The sequence below is a fragment of the Dendrobates tinctorius genome, unplaced genomic scaffold (genome assembly GCF_039654945.1).
Source record: "Dendrobates tinctorius isolate UK_male_01 unplaced genomic scaffold, ASM3965494v1 ptg000049l, whole genome shotgun sequence".
Taxonomy (NCBI): Eukaryota; Metazoa; Chordata; class Amphibia; order Anura; family Dendrobatidae; genus Dendrobates; species Dendrobates tinctorius.
Genome location: NW_027361717.1, coordinates 22,144,108 through 22,170,830, shown reverse-complemented (window position 1 = coordinate 22,170,830; position 26,723 = coordinate 22,144,108). Strand labels below are relative to the sequence as shown.

The window sequence follows — 26,723 nt, the reverse complement described above, 5'->3', positions numbered from 1 at the left end:
AGGAGGACAACAGATGTAAAAAGTACTTAGGAAAGATACTACAAATTCATTCTACGTGAAAAGAGAAGGATTTATAAAAATATATGTCAGGAGGGGGGAACAGAGCTTCTTCATTAGATGACGCAGAAGCAAACAAATAAAAAACAAAGAAAGAAAGATAACTCTGAATATTGCCAGGACTGAACTTCTGTCCATAAATGATGTACATAAAGAATAATCACGTGTAAATATAAATGTAATCATGTGTAAATATGAATGTAATCATATGTAAAATATTATATGTGAAATCCCCCAAACCTTTCCTGAAATGCTTCGTTCAACAACAACAAAAAAAATCCCTGAAGAGCCGCACAATTCATCTGATTTGTGTGCATGCGTAAGCAGGATAGCCCAGAACAAGCCGAGACTCGGCTGGACTTAACGACATGCCATAAATGATGCAAGTCAGAGTAAACTCTGCATTGTTCTACGGACACCGTGCGTTACTTGTACGGATATACGATCACAGCACACGTCAACTTGCATAACATAACGCAATGCCAACCTCACACCCTGCGCTATGCAATACACATAGCACAACGCCTCAATGTTAGGGGGCAAAAATGGCACAATTCTGCCCAGCCCATCATCCATCAGGAAAGCTGCAAATGCTGCGAGTTCTTCAGGTGCTCGGTAACATTTTGATTGGGGGATGTCTTGGGTGTGAGATGGCTATCCAGCTCCTTCCCTGCGATCGATGGGCTAAAGGGGCAAAAACACGTACACCGTGCCTGCAATTTCAGGTAACTTTTCCGCATATGCTGTGTACACGAGGAGTAACACTATATTTGGCTATTATAAGACTTGTATACATCATTTTTTCACCAGTTTTCTCCTCTGCTGGCTCCACAGTAGTTTTCAGATGTCTCTGAGCTAGTGAGAGGAGACTAGCTGCTATGATCACTTAGTACACAGAGACCTGAGGGTCTCCTTGCTTTGTGTACATAACAACTAGCAGTATGGATGACATTATACATTATAATATACTAAACTATCGAGATGTGTAGCTGTGCATCCAACTCTGGGAAACACGGACTAGAAATCAGCAGCAGAATCTGCCTGTGCCTCCCCTCTCCATAGGCTTCAGTAATTTCTGTAACCTGACGAAGCTGGGAGACCATCTTGACTTGAGCAAGGGAATTCAGCAATCTTCAGAGAAGATGATGAGTCCTGGATGGCAGGTGGAACGTGGCTCAAAAGTGTTGAAAGAAGCATCTGATCAGACATATTGCATCATTTTCTTATACTATTTATGCAAAATATGTTGATAGAACAGTTCCTATATAACGGAGCCCTTTGACTGTGAAGGTCTAAGGGTACCGTTACACTTAGCGACGCACCTGCGATCCCGACGATATGACCTGGTAAGGATCGCTGGTGCGTCGCTAAATGGTCGCTAATAAGCTGTCAAACAGACAGATTTACCCAACAACGCAGCAACGATCCAGCGATCAGTATAACGACCTCGGCGGTGATTAGGACCTTATCACACAGCAGCAATTCTGACGACTCACGCCTGCGTCCATGACTTCTGAGTCGCTAACGAGGTCGCTCGTCAGTGTCAAACACAGTGATGCACGCTGGCCAGCGGGACACCAATAATCTAAAAATGGCCCAGGACATGAGAGCACAATCAGCGACATCGCAGCAGGGGCCTGGTCGCTGCTAAGTGTCACACGTAATGAGATCGCTGGCGAGGTCGCTGTTGCGTCACAAAATTGGTGACGCTTCAGCGATCTCGCTATGTGAGACGGGGCCTTAAGCCAGACGTACACCGCCAATCTCACCTCCCCAAAGACAGCACAGCCGCATAGTACTGCCCCTTCATTTCATTTATAATAGAAGGGACAACACTAATTATTACTTCCGCATTTATCTAGAAATCAACTTTTTTTTTTTTTTAAATGACAAGGACTCTTAAAAACAAAAAGATAACCACAGCTGCCAGCAACAAAAAACCAGGAGGTGAAGACTAACGGGTGGGATTTTCTGAAGTCTCTGCGCTACATGTACATTACAAGCAGAGTATAGCTTTTTTTTCCCTCCATGTTGCCCACTACGCATCTAGAGACAAAAAAAGGATGTGATCTCATTGCCAAGTGGACTCTTATCCAAGAGGCACTCTCACTGCCGTCAGGAAGGCTGGGACAGCAGGACTTGTGAAAATATCACATGTAACAATAGGAGAGCCAAGCTTTCCATGATAGTAGTTAAACAGAGATAACAGCCGGGAAAGATTTCTCAAGTACAAGACGTCCAAACTGCAGACTATAAAGGACATGTTTGTTATAGGTCAGGACATCGCTAAAATGCCGGATGAAAACTCATGCAAATTCATGAATCCGGAGGTGGTGAGGACGCCTGCAACGAGTCGTAGGGTTCCATTTCCACAAGCCAATTATCAGCTTAATAGTTCAGCAATCTCCCAATGAACAAAAAGAAAATAAAAATGTTTGTACATTGGATGAAAAGGGGATTTTTAAAGCATGGATAAAAATAATCGTTCTTGGCAGTACATCTTCCCTTTTATACAGAAGATGTGCTGCTGAGAACAAAAATTTCTATGCACAAAGAACAAGCATTCTAATCATCGTTCTGTGCGCATGAAAGTGTGGTCAGTCCAGCTAAGCAAGTGGCCCTACGGAGGCTGCGGCCTTAAAGGGATACTTGTCACCCATTTTTAGTGATATCATGTAAAGATATCACCCAATTGTGCGTCCCATAAGGATTCTATTAGGACTTTTGATTCCCCCCCGACCCTGCACCTTTGATGCTAAAATATCCATTTTATCTTGGTGGAGGTGTATGGAAAATCGCTGCGGTCCAGTCTGATGGGCAGGGCTTATTCGCCTTCTCCCCCCCCCCCCCCCCTTCGTCGGCTTACTGAACGTAATCTTCATCTGTGAATATCACAGATGCCGTAGTTTACCGCGCTTGCGCTTACCGGTTGTGCGCATGAGCCAGTATTTTTCAGCGCGGTCTATGCCCCAGAAGTGTTCACATGCAGGACACTTTTCCGGGGCATAGACCTTTTAAGCTGCGTTTACGAGTTCAGTATTTGGTCAGTATTTTACATGAGTATTTGTAAGCCAAAATTAGGAGTGGCACAGTCAGAGGAAAAGTATAATAGAAACACGTCACCACTTCTGAATTATCACCCACTCCTGGTTTTGGCTTACAGTATGGATGTCAAATACTGACCATGTGAACATGGCCTTATAGATATGGGGCTGGAGCAGAGCAAGCAAACTCTCTTATATAGGAGTTTTATACCTGGTGATCAGTCGGTCCATACAACAGGATCACAATTAGAGATGAGAGAATATTTCAATATTCGATTCGGATTACGTTCGCTGATTAATTCATCGAATATTTGCTGAACATTACCGAACACCATTATAGTCAATGGGAGGCAAAAACAAATGCATGCACAACACCTTAGAACTGGCCCCAAATGCTGCTACAACACATCAAAATGAGGGACAGACACCAGGAAAGTGGCCTCATTTCACCCACAGTACTAATTGCAGCATGGAACGGCAGTAATCAGCCAGGCATGAGGCATCGGGGTCTGGGACAGCATTTACAGCTTTCCAATGAACGTCACAGTAAACGAGGTGGGTGAGGGATCGGTGTAGGCACCTTTGCCTGGAGCCTTGATACTACATGCAACACCTCTACCGGCTTTCATGCTGAGTCACACTCAGGTGGCACAAATATCAGTATTCTAGACTACTTTGTCAGAAAAATTTAAGGATAGTAAGACGGATAGTTGAGTCCAAGGAGGGAGGCCTGACTGTGTCGGAAGCGACTGCTACGGGCAACATGCATTAAGGAGACCCAACCAGGAGTGTTAACATTTCCAAAAATTACTGTCAGACACCACAAAAGTGGCATCAATTTCATCACAGTAGAAATAGTATAATGGGGACCGACAGGTCTTTCACTACACCCAATCCAGCAGATGGACACCCAATTTGGGATTGTTCACATTTTAAAAAATGAGGGCCTGACATCAGGGAAGTGGAATAACTTTCACAAGAATAGAAATAGTATAATTGGGACAGACACGTCTTCCACTACAGCTAACCCAGCAGATGTAGACCAACCATGACTGTTGACATTTCCACAAATTTGTGTTAGCAGCAGCGATAGCAGGCACAGAAGCCACACTAAAGATATCACAGAGTGCAGTTACGTGACATGAATGCATCACACTAAAAAATGCAATATCATCTAATCTAGTCTTTACAGTCTGCAACTGGGGTGCAAAAGTCCTTGGAGATCCTTGGAGGACTTGCTCATCTTACTGAAAGTTAGGTGGTCATCTCTTTCAAGGGACAGCCAGATGCGCTTATCCATCAGGACACCATCAGGACACCACCAGCATCACTGAAGACACGTTCTGAGAGAACGCTGGCTGCCGAGCACCTCAAAGACATGTGAGACGAGCTCAGGCCACTCATCCATTTTGGAAGACCAAAATGTTAATGGGTCTAAACCCTCCCTGATGGTATTAATATTTAGTTCTAGATAATCCTGCACCATCCTCTCCATTCGTTAACCACGTGTAAGGCTTGGACTCTGTTGCACTGGTGCACAAGTTGGTCTAAAAAAATGTGTCAAAGGACTCACAGAAATTACTTTTTCCACTTCCACCACTGCTGCTGCTAATGTTTGGAATTGACAAGCTGACAGGCCAGAGGTTGGATGTCTACAGCTGCGATGCAAACTGTGTACTTCACTGCGGTCTTGAGGAAATGCTCTCTTAAGGTTGTATAAAAGTGTGTTTCGATACTCCAGCATTCGCAGGTCCCTCTCTAGAGCGGGAATCTGGCAAAATTTGGTTTTATAACATAAATCTAATTAAGTGGCAACCCAGTAGTCAGCATTATTCCTAATCATAACTATACGGGGATCATATTGCAGATAGTACAGCAAGAAGGCACTCATATGCTGGGTTCTACCATGAGGTCCAAGCCCATGCTGTGTTGGTGGCTGGGTAACAATGAGGCTCATTTCCTCCGTCCTCTCCCGCCAACCACGAACAGAGAGGGGAGAATTATCCACTTCCTCTGACAGTTGCTCGCCCATCACCTCTTCCTCCACCATTTATTCCTCGTATCTTGCACCTTCGATAACAGTTTGTCTGTTATCACCAGCCCCCCTCGATCGCAGTACTCCACCCCTCCCTTGGCACCCGCTTGTGTGAGGACAGTCGTCAACTTCGAGACAATGTTATCCCTTCCACAGCCTCCTTTGCTTCCTCCTCTTCTTCTGGGACCACCATCTCCTCCCGCAAGCTATTCAAAGCCTGCTCCAGCATATAGATGACCGGAATAGTGATGCTGATGATGGCATCGTCAGTGCTAACCATTATATTAGCCATTTCAAAACTGTGCAGAAAGGTGCAGAGGTCCTTAATCTGTGCCCACTCTGTAAATGTGATATGCGCCACCTCCGTACTACGTTGTCATGTCATATAGCCTGGGCCATACTGCGTCAGGGCTCATTGCTGCTGCCACAGTCGCTGCAAAATGTGCAGAGGGGAATTCCACCGTGTCAGCACATCACATAACCTGTTAACTGGCATGGGCAAATACCTCTATCGATTTTGCACCAACAAGCTAATCCTCTAAAATTGAAGCTGTAGCTTCATAAACACAATCATGTGTATAACATACAACCAAAATGTGAGCACATATTCTATTAAATAGATATAACTATATAGAAATGAGATCACCATAAAAGATTTTTTGATTCAATACAAAATTTATTTAGTAAAATACTAACATTGTCTATGATAAGTCATAACAGAAAAATATTTTATTGTGAGAATTGATACACAGCGTGAAACCTCATCACAGAACCCATGAGGGACTCACTGAACGATGAACACCTAGAAATGGCTAAAGGTTCAAATAAATCAGCAACTGACTATATGTTATAGAAGGTGCTTTAACAATATAAGTGTCTAAATATACCACCTCTATTCCAGTTACAAAGAACGTTAGGCACCAGTATTAGTCAAAAGTAGATATACATATGTCTGGACTGCATAGTCCTTGTAAAATAATAATAGAATAATAGTATAAATAACACTACCACTGAATGGCTAATGATCAGTCCAGACACATGTCTAACAAACAGCCCAAATAAACTATCTAAGCTTACCCACAAATGAGGGTGAAGTATTATACCTGAAGTCATGGTGCTGACAGCAAAAGGTAGGTGCCCCTGCAGGAGTCCCACCCCGCAACCTCGACGTACGTTTCGCCCTAAACAGCTTCGTCAGGAGGCTGGGCCATACTGCGTCAGGGCTCAATGCTGCTGCCACAGTCGCTGCAAAATGTGCAGAGTGGAATTCCACCGTGTCAGCACATCACATATCAACCTGTTAACTGGCATGGGCAAATACCTCTGTATCGATGCAAGTTGATGAGCAGAGGGGTGTGAACGGCGGAAACGAGCCCACAGCTTACGTGCTTTCTGGAGAAGCTCACCCAAGCCAGGATAGTGGCTGAGAAAATGCTGAGGACATGAGCCATGCAAGGCACGCGTGTGAGCTTGCTTCGCCATAGGGCCACCACCAGGTTCGCACCATTATCCGACACGGATCACCCTCAGACTGGAAAAGCGTTTCGGGTGACAGGATTCTATACCTGTGAATCCACATATGTTATCTATTTGATAAAGTGTCCGTGTGGTCTAGCATACGTAGGTGAGACAACACAAATGGTTAAGGACAGAATATCTCAACATAAATCAAACATCAGGTGTAAGAGAACTCATCTCCCTTTACCACACCACTTCCTCGACAAGGGACATAATATCTCTCAGTTAAAGTTCTAGGTGTTGGAACAGATTGAACCTAACAGGAGGGTTATGACAGGACTAAAACCCTGAAAAGAAGGGAAGCCTATTGGATTTTTACGCTCCAGACAATGGAGCCTAAAGGACTGAACAGAGACTACGATACACTAAGTTTCCTGTGATACGGGGGTGTTCTCCATCATCCATTTGTTTATTGTACTATTTCTGTCTAACATATGTATTTGGTTTTTTCTTTAGGCGTTAACAATTTCTCTTCTTTTTGAATAGAATCGTTAAGCCTCCTCTTCACTTCCCCACTGGGCACCTCTGTTTTAATCGGTATAGTATATGTTTCACCAACCTTTTTCTTATAGCTGGTCCTCTAACTACTCACAGTTTATACATTTACATATGGATTTCATACCATATTTATCAATGTTTATGTATATAATAACCTTTTTTTCAGAAATAGGGGGATTTAAATACCCCTGCTCTGTTCACACGAGTCCTACTTTATATACAAACAATAATGTGTCCACATGCTAATTCCTGAATACATCTCTTCCAGGAGGGATTCTATATACACACCCCTTATACATTAACAGTGGCCATCACAAACACAATATAGGTGCAATGGTTCCCTAACATATTACCTCCCCGGCTAACATATATACTCTATTCAACAGGGTGACCCTTGTGAGCCCGGTTTGTTTACATTGACGCTGACACCACGGTCACATGACCGCTATGACGCGTTCTCACTGACATGCGCAGTTCATTCAGCGCTTGTCTCATATACAGCGCTGATGCGATGCTTCCTTATCATGTGACCGCTATGACGCGGCTCAGGGGGATGTCCCAGCCGGGTTATAAACCCGGAAGCGCTCACTGTGTCATGGCGTCCTCCATTCACAGTGGTGCACACCGCACATCCAAGGAGCCACCATTACAGGTAAATACCGGGGACCCACACAACATACTCATTGACTTATAGTTATGGCCACTCAGTTTATTCCCCCTCCTTTTAGTGCAGCGCTTATCCCTTAGCGACGCATGTCGCCACACTGAAGCGCTATTTATCACTTTCTGCCTATCAAAACAGCATCCAGGTAATTCAATAGTGATTTTCTAATTTCCTATATAGTTCTTAAGACGTCGCATCTGGGCATTCCCTCCATAAGGACAATCACTACATATGTATAGTAATATTTATCATGTGACTTCATCTCTCTCTGTTTTTTGTTTCCTCTCAGGACGACCAGCGCACCCAAATCACCCATATAATAAGCACTACCATGTTTCGTGTAGGCACAATCTGCACCCGGTTCTAAGGAGCACTCATATCCTTGCGCAACTTCAGTCTTTTCTTTAGTAACACTAAGCATTATTCAATGGTTGGTTTATTCTTTTCCTTAATACCGGTCTATACACATATTTTCCTCACAGAGAAAAACAGATTGCGTATTCCTGGGGATCACTCTCAAGAGTCCATGTTCTACTAGACGCTGATTTGACAGACTGTGTTTTCTTTGCCTAAATTTCCTAATTCGATGTGCTTCATGTGATATTTAAGTTTTCTATGATATTGTTTTTTTCTTGTATATAATTTCACAGCAATTCCTTTGAGAAACTCTGATGAAGGTCCAGTATTGGGCCGAAAACGTTTAATGTTATCTGGATGCCAATAAATGGAATCACTTTTTTCACCATTTTGAGTGCCAAGTTCTTTGATATCTATCTCAGCCTGGATAGCTGTCCACAACTCTTCAGCTGTATGACTGCGATCTCCAAGTCATATCAATTTTAAGAGTGCGGTGAGCCCTGGCTGCACAGTACAGAGGTGGTGTGGGTTCGCTATGCACTGTTGGAATGCGTGTCTTGTAAAGGCAGAGGTTGAGGGTGCAGGTGGAGGCCCTAGAGGAGGCAGAAGCAGTGGATGAAGTGTTAAATGTAGAGGTTTGGCCTGCAAGCCTTGGGGATTCCAGCGCCTGCCCCCACAGCCACCAGAGTCACCCAGAGGCCAGTCAGCGAGATGCAACGCCTTTGGCCATGCTTACTCACTCAAGTGTCTGTGGTGAAATGCACCCTAGCAAACAGAGATTTTGTCAAGGAATAGGTGACGTTGTCTGCTACATACTGGTGTAGCACAGGCACAGCTTTCTTAGAAAAATAATGGCAACTGGGTAATTGGTACTGGGGGACTGCGATGGCCATCAGCTTACGGAAACAGTCGGTATCCACCAGGCGGAAAGGAAGCATTTCTGCGGCTAACAAATTGGAGATGGTGGAGTTCAACCTCTTAGCTTTGTCATGCGTAGGAGGAAACCATCTTTTCCGTGACCACAACTGCAGAACCATGGGCTAGCTACAGTGCTGTGAAAGGGCGGAGTACGGTGAACCAGACAAACTGCTGGACCGTGAGAGAGGTGCAGGCGAAGATGTTACTGTGGATTGAGAAACTTGTGGTGTGATCGTTCTCTGAGATCGGTCAAAAACAGCAGGCATGTCCGCTTCTGTTACAGCTAAAGGCGGCCTCTCAGTCAGCGCGACTCAATCGGGTAAAGAACGAGGTTCTACGGTCAAAGACCCGAGTCTCAATAGTTGGCATGGTAACAGAGGAGGAGGAAGAAGCAGCAGTTGCAATTGATGGGGTGGCTGAGGGTGGTTGATGTCTGCTGGTCCACATTTTTGCACAGTGGGATTTCCACACTAAAGCATGTTGATTGTCCATGTGAAGGTTCAAACATGTAGTAGTCAAAATTATTGCAGTTTTTACCTAGACTCGATTTTTTCCTTTTGCACAGATGGCTCATCCTTTGCAGTGTCAAAAAAGGCCCAAGCTAGGCAACCCTTGCCACCCCTGCGAGCTGTAAACCCGAGGACGCTGCTGGTCAGAGGCACAGTTGTGGCTGAGGATGCATTGCTCATCGTGGCTGCATCCCTACGTGTCTGCAACGGACGGCACAATGTAACCTCCTTGCCTTCCTCTTCAGATGACCTACTCAGCTGTGAGCCTCTATTTTCACGTCAACTGGGATCCAATACATCATCATCCTCTGTGTTATTACATTCCTGGCCATTGGAGTCACCCTCCTCCTCTTCTTGCCCTGACAGCACAGTACAGTCCGCGTAAGCCTCAGATATCTGAGTCTCATCAAGAACACCTGCCCCCCCAGGGTTAACGTCTGATGACATGGGTCAGAATGCTGTTGGGACCCTACGTCTTCCTGCCCCGGATCCAAGCTAAAAACTTTTTGGTCTTTGGGGCAGATTTCCTCATTTTGAGTAAACTTCTGATGAACATGGCATAGAATGTGTGAACAGCTCTTCAGACTCATTCATCTGTGGTTTCGTGCAGTCAGTTGAACATTTGGATAGTTGGGATGAGGGGGGAAGCAAGGGGAATTTGGGTGCCACCTCCATGGACTGTACTTGGTGTGATGTTGAGGTGGAGGAAGAGTAGGAGAGGTCACTTGAAGCTGCAATTGCAATCCACTCGAGTACATGCTTTTTCTGGGCATCATCGACAAGGAGTCTGCCAAAGAAAGGTAGTGATGTAGCCTGTCCAGTAACATAAGTTGCAGTTGTCTTTGCTTCACGAGTGCTTTCACCAACATTATCACCTACCTCAAAACCTACAAATAATTAGCCTAGATTAATGGCACTTCCCAAATACAAACAAATACAAACCGAACAAGGAAGCATAAGCAATAGAGTAAAATTAATTCATCTTTATTGAACACATACAAATAAAATTAAAATATGAGATTCAAATGCAATGAAGTACTGCCCAATAGGGTAATAAACCCATCAAGTAATCAACTAGTATCTTTGTGAAAGCTATAAATTTCCAAAAATGTCAGAAAGGTAAATGCTTTAATCCCAAATATAGAACCCGAACCAGGTTACAGTAAGAAAGGAAGATTTATCTAATTGCGATAGCATTACATATGCTTCATACACACTCTGCAGTTTTTGACATGCACAGATTCTTTTTATGCATTTCATTTATATACACACTTTAAATATGCCACATTGTGCTGATTTTTATCATGTCCGTGATATTGACATGCTCTGCTAAGAGACATGGACATTTTGCAGCCCCTGCACTCACTCGCGGTGAGCGCTTCCCCTGACTCCTGGCTGTGTTTCTCCATGGAGACGAGTCTGTGTTGCTGCTGACTCTGCCCCTTCATCCTGACTTGTCGAATGGGAGTGTGGATCAGCGGTGACGTCACACCCGGTCTGTCGGCAGAAGTGCCAAACACAACCGATTTATGGCACTATAACGCGCGTCGGGGATCTGCACTGCCTATAAGGTCATATACCCTTTATGCACTATTGTCACTTTTGTCTTACTGCTATTTGCCTGCTGCTGCTTATACATGCTGCTTTGTTAGAGTTATTTGCTTCTTTAACATATGTTAAATGCTGTTACACTTAGCACATACTACTATGGGTATTACCTTGTCAGTTTGACACCCTGGAGGCCATGTCTTATGCCTGAGGTGTTGGCCCTTTTAATATATGCATATGGTGTCTCACACATTATTCAGTAGTCTTTTTAGATACTATTTATTTAGATCATGCAGCTCATTGTATTCTTTGGATAGGTGTGTTTCCTTTTGTGCCCAGTGATTTAGAAACTTTGGACAGTTTTTTCAACAGTACTAGTATTTATCCCTTTGATTTCTTGAACACATTGCTTATGGTTATTAACACTATGGGGACTTGCTCCTGACTATCTGCCAGCAAGATTTAACTGCTATTAATCTATATCTGTTTTCTTACTGTAACCTGGTTTGGGTTCTATATTTGGGATTAAAGCATTTACCATTCTGACATTTTTGGCAATTTATAGCTTTCACAAAGACACTAGTTGATTACTTGATGGGTCTATTACCCTATTGGGCAGTACGTCATTGCATTTGTATCATATTTTAATATTTTTATTTGTATGTTTTCAATAAAGATGAATTAATTTTACTCTATTGCTTATGCTTCCTTGTTCGGTTTGGATTTATTATCACCTACCTCATGTACACCTTGAACACCAAGCCTAATTCCCCTTCCACAACGGCCTCACTTTTTCCCAGTCATATTGCTCAGAGATAGTGTGGTAAGAGCACAGTATTAGCAACCAAAAATTAGATTTTAAACTCTGCACCACCTTTGCTAACAGCTGAATTTCAGCAACAGTAAATTCAAAGTTGAAATATGGCGTGCTGTATCACGCTAGTCACAGAAAAAAAGATTTTTCTCTTTGGACCAAGGATCAGGCCTCTAACACAGATGCTACAAACTATTTTTCAAGTCCGGTCCCTTACTGTATGACGTTACTTCTGTTATTATTAGTTTTGTCCATGGTCGGTCTATCACTTACAATGTTAGGATGGCATTGGCTGTCGTTACACATAGTTACTAGGCTAAAGCCAAGCAGCATATACTGTTCAGACTTGATGCTGATAAAGCTTTTGATCGAGTGTCCTGGTCTCACCTCATTCAAACCCTTAAGTATAGATTGTTTGGCTTTACCTTTAACTTTGTAAGTACAATTTACACCAACCCCCAATCTTCGATTTGGCTTAATGGTATTCAGTCAACCTCTTTTTCCATCTTCGGGGTCCCCCGTCACCTCTGTTATTTAATATTGCTCTGGACCACTTGATAAGATACCTGAAGATGTGATCCCTTCCTTTGGGGTTTATTGAGATCGGCCACCACAAGCTTAACACATTGGCATTTGCTGATATTTTACTCATGATAGCCACTGTCTCCCTTCCGGTCTTCAGTGGTCACGTGGTGCCGCTCATTACCACTCATGAATATGCGCATATTCATGAGTGGTAATGAGCGGTACCATGTGACCGCTGAAGACAGGAAGGGAGACCGCGGCAGGATGGGTGAGTATAGAGATATTCACCTGTCCCCCAATCCATCGCTGCTCACCGCTGTCTCTGCTGCATCCTGTGTCAGTGACGTTTAGGCAGCTGGGGGCGCGGTGACGTGATTAGTGCGCGCCGCCCCTCTGCTGGCTGAACAGTCACTGACACAAGAAGCGCAGACAGCGGCGATGGACCCAAGAGAGAAGAGTATGGCTTTTTTTTTTTTTTTTGCAACATATGGGGGCATATTCCATGGAGCAGCATATGGGGGCATATTCTATGGAGCAGCATATGGGGGCATAGTCTATAGATTCCACCCTCGGCTTATACACGAGTCAATAATTTTTCCCAGTTTTTTGTGGCAAAATTGGGGTGGGGGGGGGGGTTGGCTTATACAAGAGTATATACGGTAAATTGTCCTTTGCGGGCAAGGCCCATCTGATTAAAACGATCACTTTCCCTAAAATACTTTTTCCCTTACAGACGTTGCCGGTTCTACTATCTAAAGCTGATGACAGGCTTTTGACAAAAGTCTTCCACCAATTTATTTGGGGCTCAAGAATTAGTATTTTTAGGTTTTTTTTGTTGCAACAAACTAAATCCTTGGGTGGCCTTAATCTCCCTAATATACGCCTACATAGTATAGCGGCTGCCTTCCGTCATTCCCTGGCAGGATCTATGCCTTCACCCGCTTCATCAATGCTCCAAGTGATGAGGCGATGTGTAGACCTTTTAGTCTCCCTGCTCTGCTTAACTTAAGACAAGCCGAGGTCCCAATGAAGGTTAGGGTTAATCCCCTATTGTGGTCAGTAATCTTGGGAAGGCGCCATGCTAGACGAATTTAGTGGACTTGACCCCCATATCTCAGTGTTTCTTCCCTTCCGAGGCAATCCCTCCTTTCTACAGGGCAGCCCACCTCCCATCTATCGTGTGCTTGAGAATAATGGTTGTCGATTGGTTTGTGATATGCTAGCAGAAAATCGGTGTCCTCTCACTTTGGAAGACACTGTCTTTATATACCCGATCTTGGTGGAAGATAACTTTACTATTACTCAAATTAGACATTATGTAGGCTCAGTACTGTGGGACATACAGGACAATGTTAGTTTCACAATCCATTTTTGGATCTGTGGGAGTTTTCTTATTAAAACTTTTTTCTTTCAGGCCATCGGGGGTTAATGTCAGTTTTTGCCCCTGCTGGTGTAATTGCACTGCTGCTGGGTTTTCTGATGCAGGTGGGGACCACTCCCACCTTCCTTTAATAGGTCACCTGATGCATCAGCTGACTGTTGGTGACACAGGTCCTTTTGGATACCAACTGTGCTGAAGACAGGAGGATGCTGGTGCACTGGTGCTTCAGCTGAATGCTGTGATCTGGTCCCTTACTCTGCTGTGCGGTGCATTGCAGCAGAGAAAGCTCAGTGTTGTTTTTATGTTTCCAAATCCCTGTGGTGTTTGTCTAACCTTACCTTGTGTTGTCTTAGTGCAGCGGTGGGACCAGTGTCTTCACTTGCCAATTCCCTTCTTAGGAATAGGAGCAGGGCAAGTGAGGGTTTAGGTATTCTGCTTGGCGACGGGTTGAAAAAACCTGTATAGGGACGATAGGGAGATCAGGGTACATCCTCAGGTGAGTGCAGGAGGTGTCCATTTCCCCGTTCCCTATCGCAGGGCCCACCATTGTTAAAGTTCCTCTGGTGTGTTTTTTGTTTTGCCATTTAGTGACCGACCAATTGGTGGGTCATGTCACACTGGGCCAGTCACTTTCTGACAGTTAGAGCACACCCTCTAAACTTAGTTTCCATTAAAGCTCACATGCTCCATTATTCTTTGAGTCTTAAATATACACAAGTCACAGAAACCTTCTATACAGTGGTCTGACTCTTCACCGGGCCCAGGAAAATGGGTATCTGAACTGACTGTCAGGTCAAAGACCTCTTGAAAGTCACATTATGTATTAACTCTATGTTACCGTATGATAGCTACACAACCATGACTCAAGATATTTCATTGAGCATATTTCTCCCCAGAGGATAAATCTAAAATGTCCCCCTCAGATGATTTTCCCTGCCCTAAATGCTTACATTCTCCAGCCGATATTTTTCATTGCGACCGGGACTGCACAAAAATATGGAAGGTTTGGGATACACTCTTTCAAAATCTCACTAATACATTTGGTGTATCTATTTCTTTTTCTCCGGAGTGGGCCATATTCAACATTCTCCCTCAAGATCAGTTGGTTAGGCTCTCTGTTCAGCAGCGCCGCATTTACTTATTCATTTTTAGTCATTTACAGTATCTAGCGCCATTAATTCCACGGCGCTTTTACAGACATTATCATTCTAGTACCAGTTCCGAAGAAACCTTATCCGAAAGACCTTAATGACTATAGACCTGTAGCATTGACATCATACCTGATGAAGGTACTAGAGAGATTGGTTCTCACACGTCTCCGTCTTCTAGTGAGCTCGGATATGGACCCTCTCCAGTTTGCCTACAGGCCGGGCATTGGTGTGGATGATGCCATTATCCATCTTCTAGATAGGACTCTCTCTCACCTGGAGAAACCTGGGAACACTGTGAGAATAATGTTCTTTGATTTCTCTAGTGCTTTTAATACCATACAGCCAGGTCTACTGAGAGACAAGCTGGGCCTTGTTGGCGTGGACCTCCAACTCTCCACCTGGATCCTTAACTACCTCACGAACCGACCTCAGTTTGTAAAGGTTTGGGACAGTGTGTCAGACATGGTGATCTGCAATACAGGGGCAACCTCAAGGTACAGTTCTTGCCCCTTTTCTCTTCACACTGTACACTGCGGATTTTAAGTGCAACTCATCTAGCTGCTACTTGCATAAGTATTCTGATGACTCTGCAATAGTAGGCCTCATCACAGGAGGAGATGAAAGAGTACAGAGATACTAACCAAGCTTTTGTGGAGTGGTGTCAGAGGAACCACCTTAGGATTAATTCCGGGAAGACCAAGGAATTGGTGGTGGACTTTCGCAAGGGAAAAAATCCACCAGTAGTGGTGAACATTCAGGGAAATGACATTGAGATAGTCGACACCTATAAGTACCTTGTGTGATCCTCAATAATAAGCTTGACTGGGCCCATCACTTGGATGCAGTGTACAGGAAGGGCCACAGCAGGCTTTATCTGCTCAGAAGGCTGAGAGCCTTCGGAGTTAGAGGGGCACTCCTTGCATCCTTCTTCAACTGTGTTGTGGCATCAGTCATCTTCTTTGGTGTGGCGTGCTGGGGTAGTGGCATATCAACCAGGGACAGGAATAGGCTGGACAAACTGATTAGAAGGGCCAGCTCTGTCCTGGGATGCCCCCTTGATCCAGTTCAGGAAGTAGGCGACAGGAGGATACTGGCCAAGGTGAGCTACATGGTACAGAATGATTCCCATCCCATGCATGAGACCGTGACAAAGATGTGCAGTACTGTCAGTGAACGGCTACTTCATCCTAAATGTGAGAGGGAGCGCTATCGAAAGTCCTTCCTTCCTGCTGCAGTTAGGTTGTATAACCAGCACTGTCCAAAACGGAGAACGACCCAAACAGTGAACTGATAGATCCAAAAGTTGTGATAGTCCGGTTATCTTTTTTTTTTTCGTCTATGTACCTACCTACTGTCAATGTAATGCCTTTATGCATCTGTATCTGTACTTGTTCCTGCCTTGCTGCTGTAATGCTCTGAATTTCCCATGGTGGGACTATTAAAGGATTATCTTATCTTATTCTATTTGTTTGGGCGGCAGCCACCTGCAAAAGTATCTTCATCTATGGGCACAGGATAATACTCCTCCTTTGAGCTTAATTGCTACGAAGGTAGCCTACGTCTTCAAGATGGACCGGATAGAGTCCATACTGAATAAAGAAAAATACACTAGATGGTTTTTCCTTACATGGTATTCCTTTATTAATGCCTAGACATCATCTATACGCCAGGCGATTCATGGTTGCTTCCAAATTACAGACTGGTACATGAGAGAGCAATTTGATGGCAGAACTCCTGTTGGGCTTGATTGATGTGTTTTTATGAAGATGCAGGTGTGTCTTCTAATGTTTAAAATACTGTAAAAATCTATTTGCCGGATCTTCTCTGATGCTTTTGAACATTTTTGTACACTACTTACTGTTCAATAAAGATGTGTATTAAAAAAAAAAATTACAGAAGTAATTTTTTTGGACCAAGGATCAGGTCTCTATAATACATCAGATGCTGCAATCTATTTTAAAGTCAGGTCCCCTACTATATGACGTTAATAACAGAAGAATTTCACAAGTAAAGTGCCATGGAATAAATGGCGCTATAAGAATAATTTGTTTGTGGCCTCTGGATCAGGCCTCTACAGCTTAATTTCAACCCAACCAAATGACAAAGTGTGATATGGTGGGATGTCTAGCTTTTTGCAACTGAAAAATTATATTTTTTTTTTTTTTTTTTTTTTAAATGTGCCTTAGGTCTGCAGACAGGTTCATATCACCGCCACAAAATGACAACGCGGAATAGAGCAAGCTGTTTCACATTTAGCAACAGAAAAAATTATAACTTTTTATTTATGTGCCTCAGGTCTGCGGACAGTTTTAGATCACCACAGCACCAAATGACAAGGTGGGATACAGCAGGCTGTTTAATATTTTTTCACTAGCTACATGTGAATTAAGGCCCCGTCTCACATAACGAGATCGTTAGCGAGATCTCTGAAACATCACAGATTTTGAGATGCAACAGCGACCTCGCTACCTGTGACACATAGTGGCAACTGCCCCCCCAATGGATATCGCCGATTGTGCTCGAATGTCCTGGGCCATTTTTTGATCGTCGGTGTCCCACTGACCAGCACGCATCGCTGTGTTTGACGCCGACAAGCGACCTCGTTGGCGACGCAGAACTCAGGGACGCAGGCGTGAATCGTCAGAATAGCCGCTGTGTGACAAGGTCCCAAGGACCGCCGAGGTCGTTATACGGCTTGCCGTATCGTTGCTGCGTCGTTGAATAGATCTGCCTGCTTGACACCATACTAGCGACCATGTAGCAACGTACCAGCGATCCTTACCAGGTCGTATCGTTGTTGGGATCGCTGGAGCGTCGCTATGTGAAACGGGACCCTTAGACTGCTATCCACGGAGCACAATAGAAGCAGTGCACAATACATGCCCTGCTGGCTTTGTGGACATCAGTATGACCAAAAAAGAAACAAAGTGCTGGAAGGTAAATTTTACAGCCACACTGGACACTAGCTGCCTACAGTATCTGACTGATATACAACCACCTATCTAAGTAGCTGAAATGTGGATACAGCAGGTTTTTCCACATTTACCTACTGAAATATTATTTAATATGCTATACTTGTGCATGGAACACTATAGAAGCGGTGCACAACACACTTGTAGGACATGTGCCCTGGTGGCTTTGTCTGAGACCCTCAGTAATGTCACCCCCAAGAAAAGGTAAATGTTAAAGCCACACTGTAAACACACACTATATCTACACTATCTGACCGATATGCAACCGCCTAACTAGCTAAAGTCTTGCTGCTAACAGTGCCAGCGTCAGGAGCAGTCTCTCTGCGCTGTATCAGTGTCAAAATGGCGCTAAAACAAGATGTCCGCTATTTATATGGAGAGGGCCATGTGATTTCAGCAGCCAATGACACAAGCCGTTGTGTCAGGACATTGTTGGTGTTTCCTGCATCCTGATTGGCTAGCCGCAATGGGCACACACAAAGTTAGGGGGAAAAAAAAATGACTGTTGTGCTTACAATAATACTGCGCCTCTGGGCTCTGCAAACCCCTTCCCCTCATCAAACACTCATGATACACCATCATTATCATTGCTAAAAAGTGCGGAAAATATTTTGGTGGCAAAGCAAATACTTTCCTGCACTTTTAATGAATGTTACAGATTTATTACCGATTTTATGAAATTTTGCTCGGATTTATGATCACGAATCCGAATGTGCCATATTCACCATGTTTGGCAATCATTTTCCGAACATATTCGCTCATCACTAATTACAATCCAATGGAGCCAAGTATGAAGAAAAAAAAATCCAAAGCTCTCCTAACGGTCATTGCACATATCAGCAGGGTCCCAGAGATCATATTATGGTAGCCATTATACTGTGGCAATATCCGTTATGCTATTCCTTACGAGAGCCTGTACTTGGTTCCTTAACGATGGTTCCTGAGCCCGATAAGGAATAAAACAATCAACGACTGCCAAGATAAATTGCTCTGTAATATGACTAATTACAGCGAGGAAGCGCTCTTATCAGATCGGAGCGTGTTGCGGGAATCAGTCATTTATGTGGCCATGGTTAATTGGCAGGAATTGTTTTATATCCGATTCATTCCCTCAGAGTATCATAAACACGTGAAAGGGAAATTGCAATAAGTCGTGTTAATGGCCAGAATGCTCTCAAGGTGGTTAAGTACGCCTGAGAAACGCAAAGATGGCAAAAGTGAAGAACACAAATACCTACAAATCATGAGCATTATAAGAGTTCTCTGGTTTCAAAAAACCTTAGTCCCCGGCTACAGATTAAAAAACAACACAAAGAAAAAAAAAAACAACAGAAAACAATGACTTCACGCAAATCAGTCAAAACCACAGTGCAAAAACACAGCAGCAAAAACGCGCGTTTTTGCTGCTGTGTTTTTTCTGTAAAAAAAATGCAGAAATGGTGTAGAAATGTCTGCATCTATTTACTCAACGTGTGCACAAAGCCTAATAACAGGCAGTTCCAGGCTGGAAATAGTGCCTGAGCACAAGTAACAAACACTTACAATGGTGCCAAGGGGTTAAAACTATTGGTAATGCTTCTTTGTATCACCACAAATGTAATTTTCTCCAACAATAGTACAGACCCTCCACTGGGAATCTGCATCAGCTCCGGGAGAAGCTTTGGTTCTTCACCAGCTTAAAGTGTCAGCCTTCACTCAATCAAAAGTGATAATGAGAAAACTCTGCAGCCTCCACCGACTGCAGCCCCCCTCCCAACCCCACTGGCTGCAGCCCCCAAGTCACGCCCGGCTGCAGCCCCCTACCAACCCCACCGACTGCAGCCCCCCTCCCAACCCCACTGGCTGCAGCCCCCAAGTCACGCCCGGCTGCAGCCCCCTACCAACCCCACCGACTGCAGCCCCCCTCCCAACCCCACCGGCTGCAGCCCATAACGTCACGCCGGCTGTATCCCCCCTTACCCATGAAGGCATCATCCCACTTGAAACCTTCCGGCTGAAAAACGTAATAAAATTTTCCAACATTTCTCTATATCTCCCCTCGCTCCGTGAGTGGCAATCCATTACCAGAACTGAACGCTAGAAGGAACGTACAATGAAGAAGTGATTTCGTACCTTCCTGCAGGACATCTTTAAGAGTCACTCTTTCTCTGGAGATGGCGATGTCCTTCACCTTGGCTTTTGCTTCCTGGAGGGTGACACTTTTAAGGTCATTCTTCTCGATCCGCAGCGTTGGATAACCTGAGGAGCCAACGGAGGCAAACGATAGCAATATGAATACCCCGGCTGTGATCAGTCCCACACATGGCAATAGGCAATGCGCTGATTCATTCAGCCACATCCATCACATGACAAGGTCCCGCTATCCATGTATAGCTTTTTTTTTATATTTTTATTGCACTGTAATATTGAAAACAGCATTTCATGGCTTTTTGGGATATGGCACTATGTTATGATCAGTGGGGGATTGAGTTCTGGGTCCCCCTTGATCTTGAGAATGAATGAGATGCGGAGCTGGTGCAGTGAAGAGGAAAACACCTTAAATGTTAAAAGTGGGATCAATGGACAATCCTAAGAATGACTGCCATCGTGGCACCTTAAACATAAAAAAACATTAGTTGCTTTGGAGTCAGCTGGACCACAACCATGGCGGTGCTTTCAAGCTCCTTTACATTGAGCGCTGCTTTGAAGCCTCAGTGCCGTGCTTACAAGCAAGACAGCAGCAGTAGTCGGTAACCTAGGCAATGAGCTGTAACCAAGAGTGGTAGTATTTCAAAAATGGCTGCAAGTTTTCATCAGCAGTACATCACAAAAAAACACAACCAGTTTTTAGGACCCCCATCCAACAATATCCATCTATGAAGACGAAAATCACTCTCTGAGGTCCAAGGGACGTATTTTTCCCAAAGCTTTAAACTGAAACCAAGTAGACTGAATAAACAGTCCTCAAAGGGTTAAACATCCCCTCTCAGAGATGTAAAAATTTTAGAAATGCTTTCCCCCCCCCCCCCCCCCATCTCTAACCTCACATCAGAGGCGAGCGACGTCAAGGACAAACACTAATGTGCGGTAGCCAGATTTTTCTTGATCAATATGTCTAGCACTCAACATTTCAGTCATTCCTCCGCGACAGAAAGGGAACATGTAACTTACTTGGTGGATTACTTCACTAAAAGCAAGACAAAGTATAAAGGAAAAACATCCCCCGGCTTCTGAAAGAAGCATATAGTGGGGGCAGGGACCCTGATTCCAGCGGGGTGTCATTCGCTGAACGTCTTGCTGTGGCTTTGATGACCTCACTGTGCCATCTGCTGCAACTCTACTAGTCATCTCGAAAATAAGCCTTGTATAACTTTGCCCAACACGGACGGCTCCCTGACTCCGAGGTACAGCTTTGCAGGCGGATTATATGATATTCAGCCATCATCTGCCTCTAACAGCCGCCAGGGAACTGGGGCTTCGCCTGCAGCCATCAGCCTGTTAAATGTCGCCATCACTCTGTGACAGCAGCATTTACAGTGTGCAGCCTGTGGGGGCGCTGTTCTAACCTGCCAGAGATCCCAACTTCTGTCACGACTGTAATCCTGTGACAGCCAACCTGTGGCTGGCCATAATAAATATAATAATTTTATTTCTATAGCGCCAACATATTCTCTGCAGCACTTTACATTATAGAGGGGACTTGTCCAGACGATAGACATTACAGAAGAGCAATAAACACAGATCAAAACAGATACCAAGAGGAGGGCACTGCTCGCAAACTTACAGTCTATGAGTAATCCTTGATTTTTCATTAAAAAAAATCTAACAAATATAACAAAAACATTAACAATATGAAAAATAAATGTTTAAAAAAAAAACTCAGAATCACCCCCTTTCCATTAAAAATTTAGAAAAATAATCCACTTATGTGGTATTTCTATGACCATGGAAGTCGAATTTAGCAAAATAAAAAGTTAATCAACCCAGTTGGTAAACACTGTAATGAGAAAACAAACAACAATACCGCCAGAATTGAACATTTTGGCCACATCACCAGAAAATACATGGTGAATGAAACATTGCATCGACCCCACCGTGACTGTAGTGACCTGGAGAATCAATTCACCATATAATGAGAGCTACAGAAACAAAACCCAAAAGACAATTGTGGACTTGCACTTTTTTTTTGCAATTTTGATGCACTTGGATTTTTTTTCTTCGCTTTTGAGAACATCACATAATAAATTCCATGATGCGAAAGTACAACGTGTCCTGAAAATAAGTTACCATCCCGTACAGCTGTGTCAGCACAAAAATATATGGCTCTTGGATTGAGAGGAAAAGAGAAAAGCACTACAAAATAGAAAATCACCATGCCGGGAAGGGGTTAAGGGCAAATGGATATCACAGACGAGCCTGGGCAGGGATCAGGTTTTTTTTTTTTTTTTTTGGTTTTTTTTTATATAAAGAAAATGAAGAAAAAAAGTTAAAAAAGACTGTTAACATGAGAAAACCATGCACCATTAGTTTTAAAGATATTAAGAAAAAAGTAAAGAAAAATGTTAAAAACCCAAGTGGTCACTATACTGCAACACAGAGAATGTGGTGATCAGCACTGCCACCTGCTGGTGAAAATAGCTCTAAAACACAAGACTAGGACGCACTGCGCAGAGAGCACACGCATAGTCTATACGTTTAGCATGAAATGACTCCTTTCTTTTCCATAACACAGGATCAGGTTGACATTTTTTTCAAACACACACAACGTCACATACTCACCGTTTAAATTCCGTGCCGTTCCTGCGCCGCTGGTCCCATGTTCCCCGGCCGAGTCTAGACCACCAGGGACAAAAATGTATTAACCTCCAAGCAAAGCACCATCCACAAGGGATATCATCATTAACCCCTTAGCCATCCTAGGAAGACTCACCGCTGACCTCTTAGCCACTCCAGACTACTGTCATTCAGTGTTGTCCAATAGTAACTTGGTTTTATTTTTAAAATTAAAAATAAATGGAGCTGGCATACTCGCTTTCCAGGGCACCTGCAAATCCAGCGTGGGCCGCTCTGGAGGTCTCGGGAGGTGTGACTACAAGCAGAGACCTCTGGAGTGGCAAGCACACGTCCAATCAATCCACGGTGTAAAAAATAACATTTTAAAGTCACAAAAACCCTTTAACTTTGAGCTACGTGTTGCTGCTAGGAACTTCAAGATATTAAAACCTCAAACTCCGTATATAGTATCAAAAAAATTACATACAAGCGCAATATCGGAGATAGCTGGCTGATTCTAGATACTGGCCATGGAAAAAGAAAGGGGGTCATGCAAGACGGGGTTCACATTTATGTAGAGCAATCTGTAAGCCTGAATTGCAAAAAAAAAAAAAAAATTCAGAGGCATAAAGAAAGGGATCCATGGATTAATAAAAAAAAAATCTCTTGATTTGTAAAAATAATAAAAGGGAGACTTATTGAAACAGTATTCTGTGTCACTGTGTCTACAACATACATTTTCCTGATGGTATACAGGCATAATTATGTATCCGGCAAATTCTAAGCGAGGCACACAATTGCACCTGTTTCTGACTTGTGCTTCCTATGTAGACACACAAATGTGAACAGCGCCTTACACGGAGCCCGGCTTGTGCCGTAAACACCACTCCTGCCGTGCACACTATGCACTAGGGCATCTGGAAACAAATCTAATGTAAATTGCTCAGAAAATTCCCCCCTACTACAAGCAGCCATAATGCAGACATGCAAAAATGTCCGTCCCCCCACACGTACTGTGCGGAGGGCTCGGAGGGTACAGTGAGCTCTTACTGGTGACTGGCGTGGCGTTGTTCGGGGTGTCTGCTCGGAGGTACTGCGTGGTCTGGGTCGACGGCTGGGAGAGCCCCTGGGAGCTGCCGCTGTCACTCATACTGAAAGCAGAAGGCATCACATCAGTCCATCAGATACATGGGAATTATTGCACATTACTTATACAAGGAGTTGAGCAAAGCCTATACACGCTATGCAGCGCTGCCGGAGCCTCGGCGTGGACAAGATCGTCCTGAAGTAGCAGGCCTGTTTTCACACCATAGTAACCTTTACTGCAGCTTTTCTCTGTTTTTTCAACGCCAATGTCTCCTCAATTAGCAAACCTTACACATGCATCTTCCTTGCCAGAGCAGCGCTATGTGCTCCTGAGCTGCTCATCAGGGAGCCGAGGACAGGAAGGGGATCACAGTCTGGGATCTGGAGAAGAGGATCCTGACCTTTTCTTGCTCTGTCTACATCTCGTCAGTCTGGTATATACTGCTCCTACGTCTCTTCCTGAATTAGAATAAATTATGGAGGCACTAAAACACAAATGACGGGACCCCCAGAGTCGCCCGGCCGTCAGGGCTCCCATGGACCCACGGAGCCGCCCGGCCGTCAGGGCTCCCATGGACCCACCCACGGAGCCGCCCGGCCGTCAGGGCTCCCATGGGCCCACGGAGCCGCCTGGCCGTCTGGGCTCCCATGGGCCCACGGAGCCGCCCGGCCGTCAGGGCTCCCATGGGCCCACGGAGCCGCCCGGCCGTCAGGGCTCCCATGGGCCCACGGAGCCGCCCGGCCGTCAGGGCTCCCAGGGACCCCCGGAGCCGCCCGGCCGTCAGGGCTCCCAGGGACCCCCGGAGCCGCCCGGCCGTCAGGGCTCCCAGGGACCCCCGGAGCCGCCCGGCCGTCAGGGCTCCCATGGACCCCCGGAGCCGCCCGGCCGTCAGGGCTCCCATGGACCCCCGGAGCCGCCCGGCCGTCAGGGCTCCCATGGACCCACGGAGCCGCCTGGCCGTCAGGGCTCCCATGGACCCCCCAGAGCCACCCGGCCGTCAGGGCTCCCATGGACCCCCCAGAGCCACCCGGCTGTCAGGGCTCCCATGGACCCCCCAGAGCCACCCGGCTGTCAGGGCTCCCATGGACCCCCCAGAGCCACCCGGCTGTCAGGGCTCCCATGGACCCCCCAGAGCCACCCGGCTGTCAGGGCTCCCATGGACCCCCCGGAGCCGCCCGGCTGTCAGGGCTTCCATGGACCCACGGAGCCGCCCGGCTGTCAGGCTCCCGTTCATATTATATAAGCAAATGAGGACTAGTGACTTTTAAGCTAAATACTTGACCAAACTAGTAAACATTTGACTAAGAGCTCTAATTTTGGAGTAAATAACACCATTAGTCAGTGAGTGGCGCCATCTAGAGGCCAAAGTCTTACCTGTCATCCAGCTCCACTCGCTTCATGCTGTGAAGATGCAGCACGGCCAGGATAATCGCCACCAGGAAAATAACTGCGCAGCAAACACCAACACTGATATAGAAAACACGCGTGGAGGTGGTCGGGGCGACATTCACAGGGTCAACTGAAAAAAGAAGAAGATTCAGGAGGAAAAGTAGAATATCCGTCATTCCCAGGACACACAAGGCCCATAGTGTAGAGCTGCCATTTTCCCATAATTTCACAAATCTGGGGAATCTTTTCTTAGTACCTCGCATTGTGCTGTTCCTCTGTTACTCCTCCTGGAAATGTATGAATACACGGAAAACAGTCTTAGAAGCGTGTCCCTAGAGTCTGACATGGTCAAATCAATCAATCAATCAATCAATCAATCAATCTACAGGGACAGGGCCTCTGACAAGGTGAATGGTAACACCCAGTTGCAATTTGTTAAATACTTTCTAGGAGGAATAACAGATCAATAAGAAAAGAAGCTCCAGAAGTAATATGTTCTGTAGTGAGCCATCCTACTGGCCCTCACAGCTCAGCAGATGTACGGAGCCATGATACCCCGCCGGCGTACAAGCGGTAAGTGATAGGACTGCACACTGCGGCTCTTAGGATGGAGGACACACAGGGACTTACACTGAATTCTGGAGCTGTTTCTGTCTAAAGATATAGGAGGTTTCACTTCAGGCTCAATCTCTGTGGGGGAAAAAAAAAAAAGTCATCAGATGTAGTAATGAACATAATCCCATACTGCACAGCAAGCACTCAGATGGGGAGGTGCCACCATCGCTGGGATCAGGCGCTCTGCCCCTACATCATGCTGCTGCCCGCAGATTACAGAAAACAAATCCAAGCAGTATAAAACGATACACACGCAATGTCTAGGAGCCTGTTCACACAGGCCACTAAACAGATAAAACTGAAGATAGAAACAAACTAAACATATACCCCACTATAAGAAAAAAGCAATAATGCATATAAATAACATAGGCTACACGGTAAACACTTAGGCTATGAGCGCACATTGTGGACTTGCTCTCATGGCAGAAAACACAGCTGATATTCCATGCAGTTTTAATGCGGATTTTCATGCAGATTTGTATATGTTTTTGCAAGCTAAACATATATTTAAAAAAAAATTGTGATGTCATTTCCTTGTTCAACCTCTTTTCCATTCTACATTGAAGACCATAATATCATTACATACCATGTTCAAATATAATGTTTATACACACAAAACAAATATAAGTGAATAATTATATATATATACACACACACATACATATATAAGTAATACCAAGCCCGAGGTTTAGAAATGAACAGTTGAAGAGTTAAATACACACGAACACTCGAAATCGGCGTGAAACGCAATGTTTATTTTTCAAAATATTTTTGTTTTTTAAATTGCGTGGGCTCCAGCGTAATTTTCATAACCAGCAGAGGTAAAGCCGATGGCTGATGTTAATATTCTGGGAAGGAGCCAGGGTCGGACTGGCCCACCGGAGAACCA

At 44.7% G+C, this 26,723-nt stretch overlaps 1 protein-coding gene across 3 annotated transcripts in view; it reads right to left on the bottom strand.

Moving 5' to 3' along the window:
• RYK (receptor like tyrosine kinase) overlaps positions 1 to 26,723 on the bottom strand; it is a 165,447-nt gene that overhangs the window by 64,310 nt on the left and 74,414 nt on the right. Inside the window, exons 5-9 of one of the 3 annotated variants that reach the window (XM_073576532.1) lie at positions 25,850 to 25,909; positions 25,205 to 25,349; positions 23,794 to 23,894; positions 22,750 to 22,803; positions 20,104 to 20,229 (exon numbers count right to left, since the gene is read on the bottom strand). In XM_073576532.1, the coding sequence (XP_073432633.1) occupies positions 20,104 to 20,229; positions 22,750 to 22,803; positions 23,794 to 23,894; positions 25,205 to 25,349; positions 25,850 to 25,909 (486 nt within the window). Of the gene's footprint in view, positions 1 to 20,103; positions 20,239 to 22,749; positions 22,804 to 23,793; positions 23,895 to 25,204; positions 25,350 to 25,849; positions 25,910 to 26,723 lie in introns of all 3 variants that reach the window. The other 2 variants (XM_073576533.1, XM_073576535.1) reach the window with 2 other exon arrangements.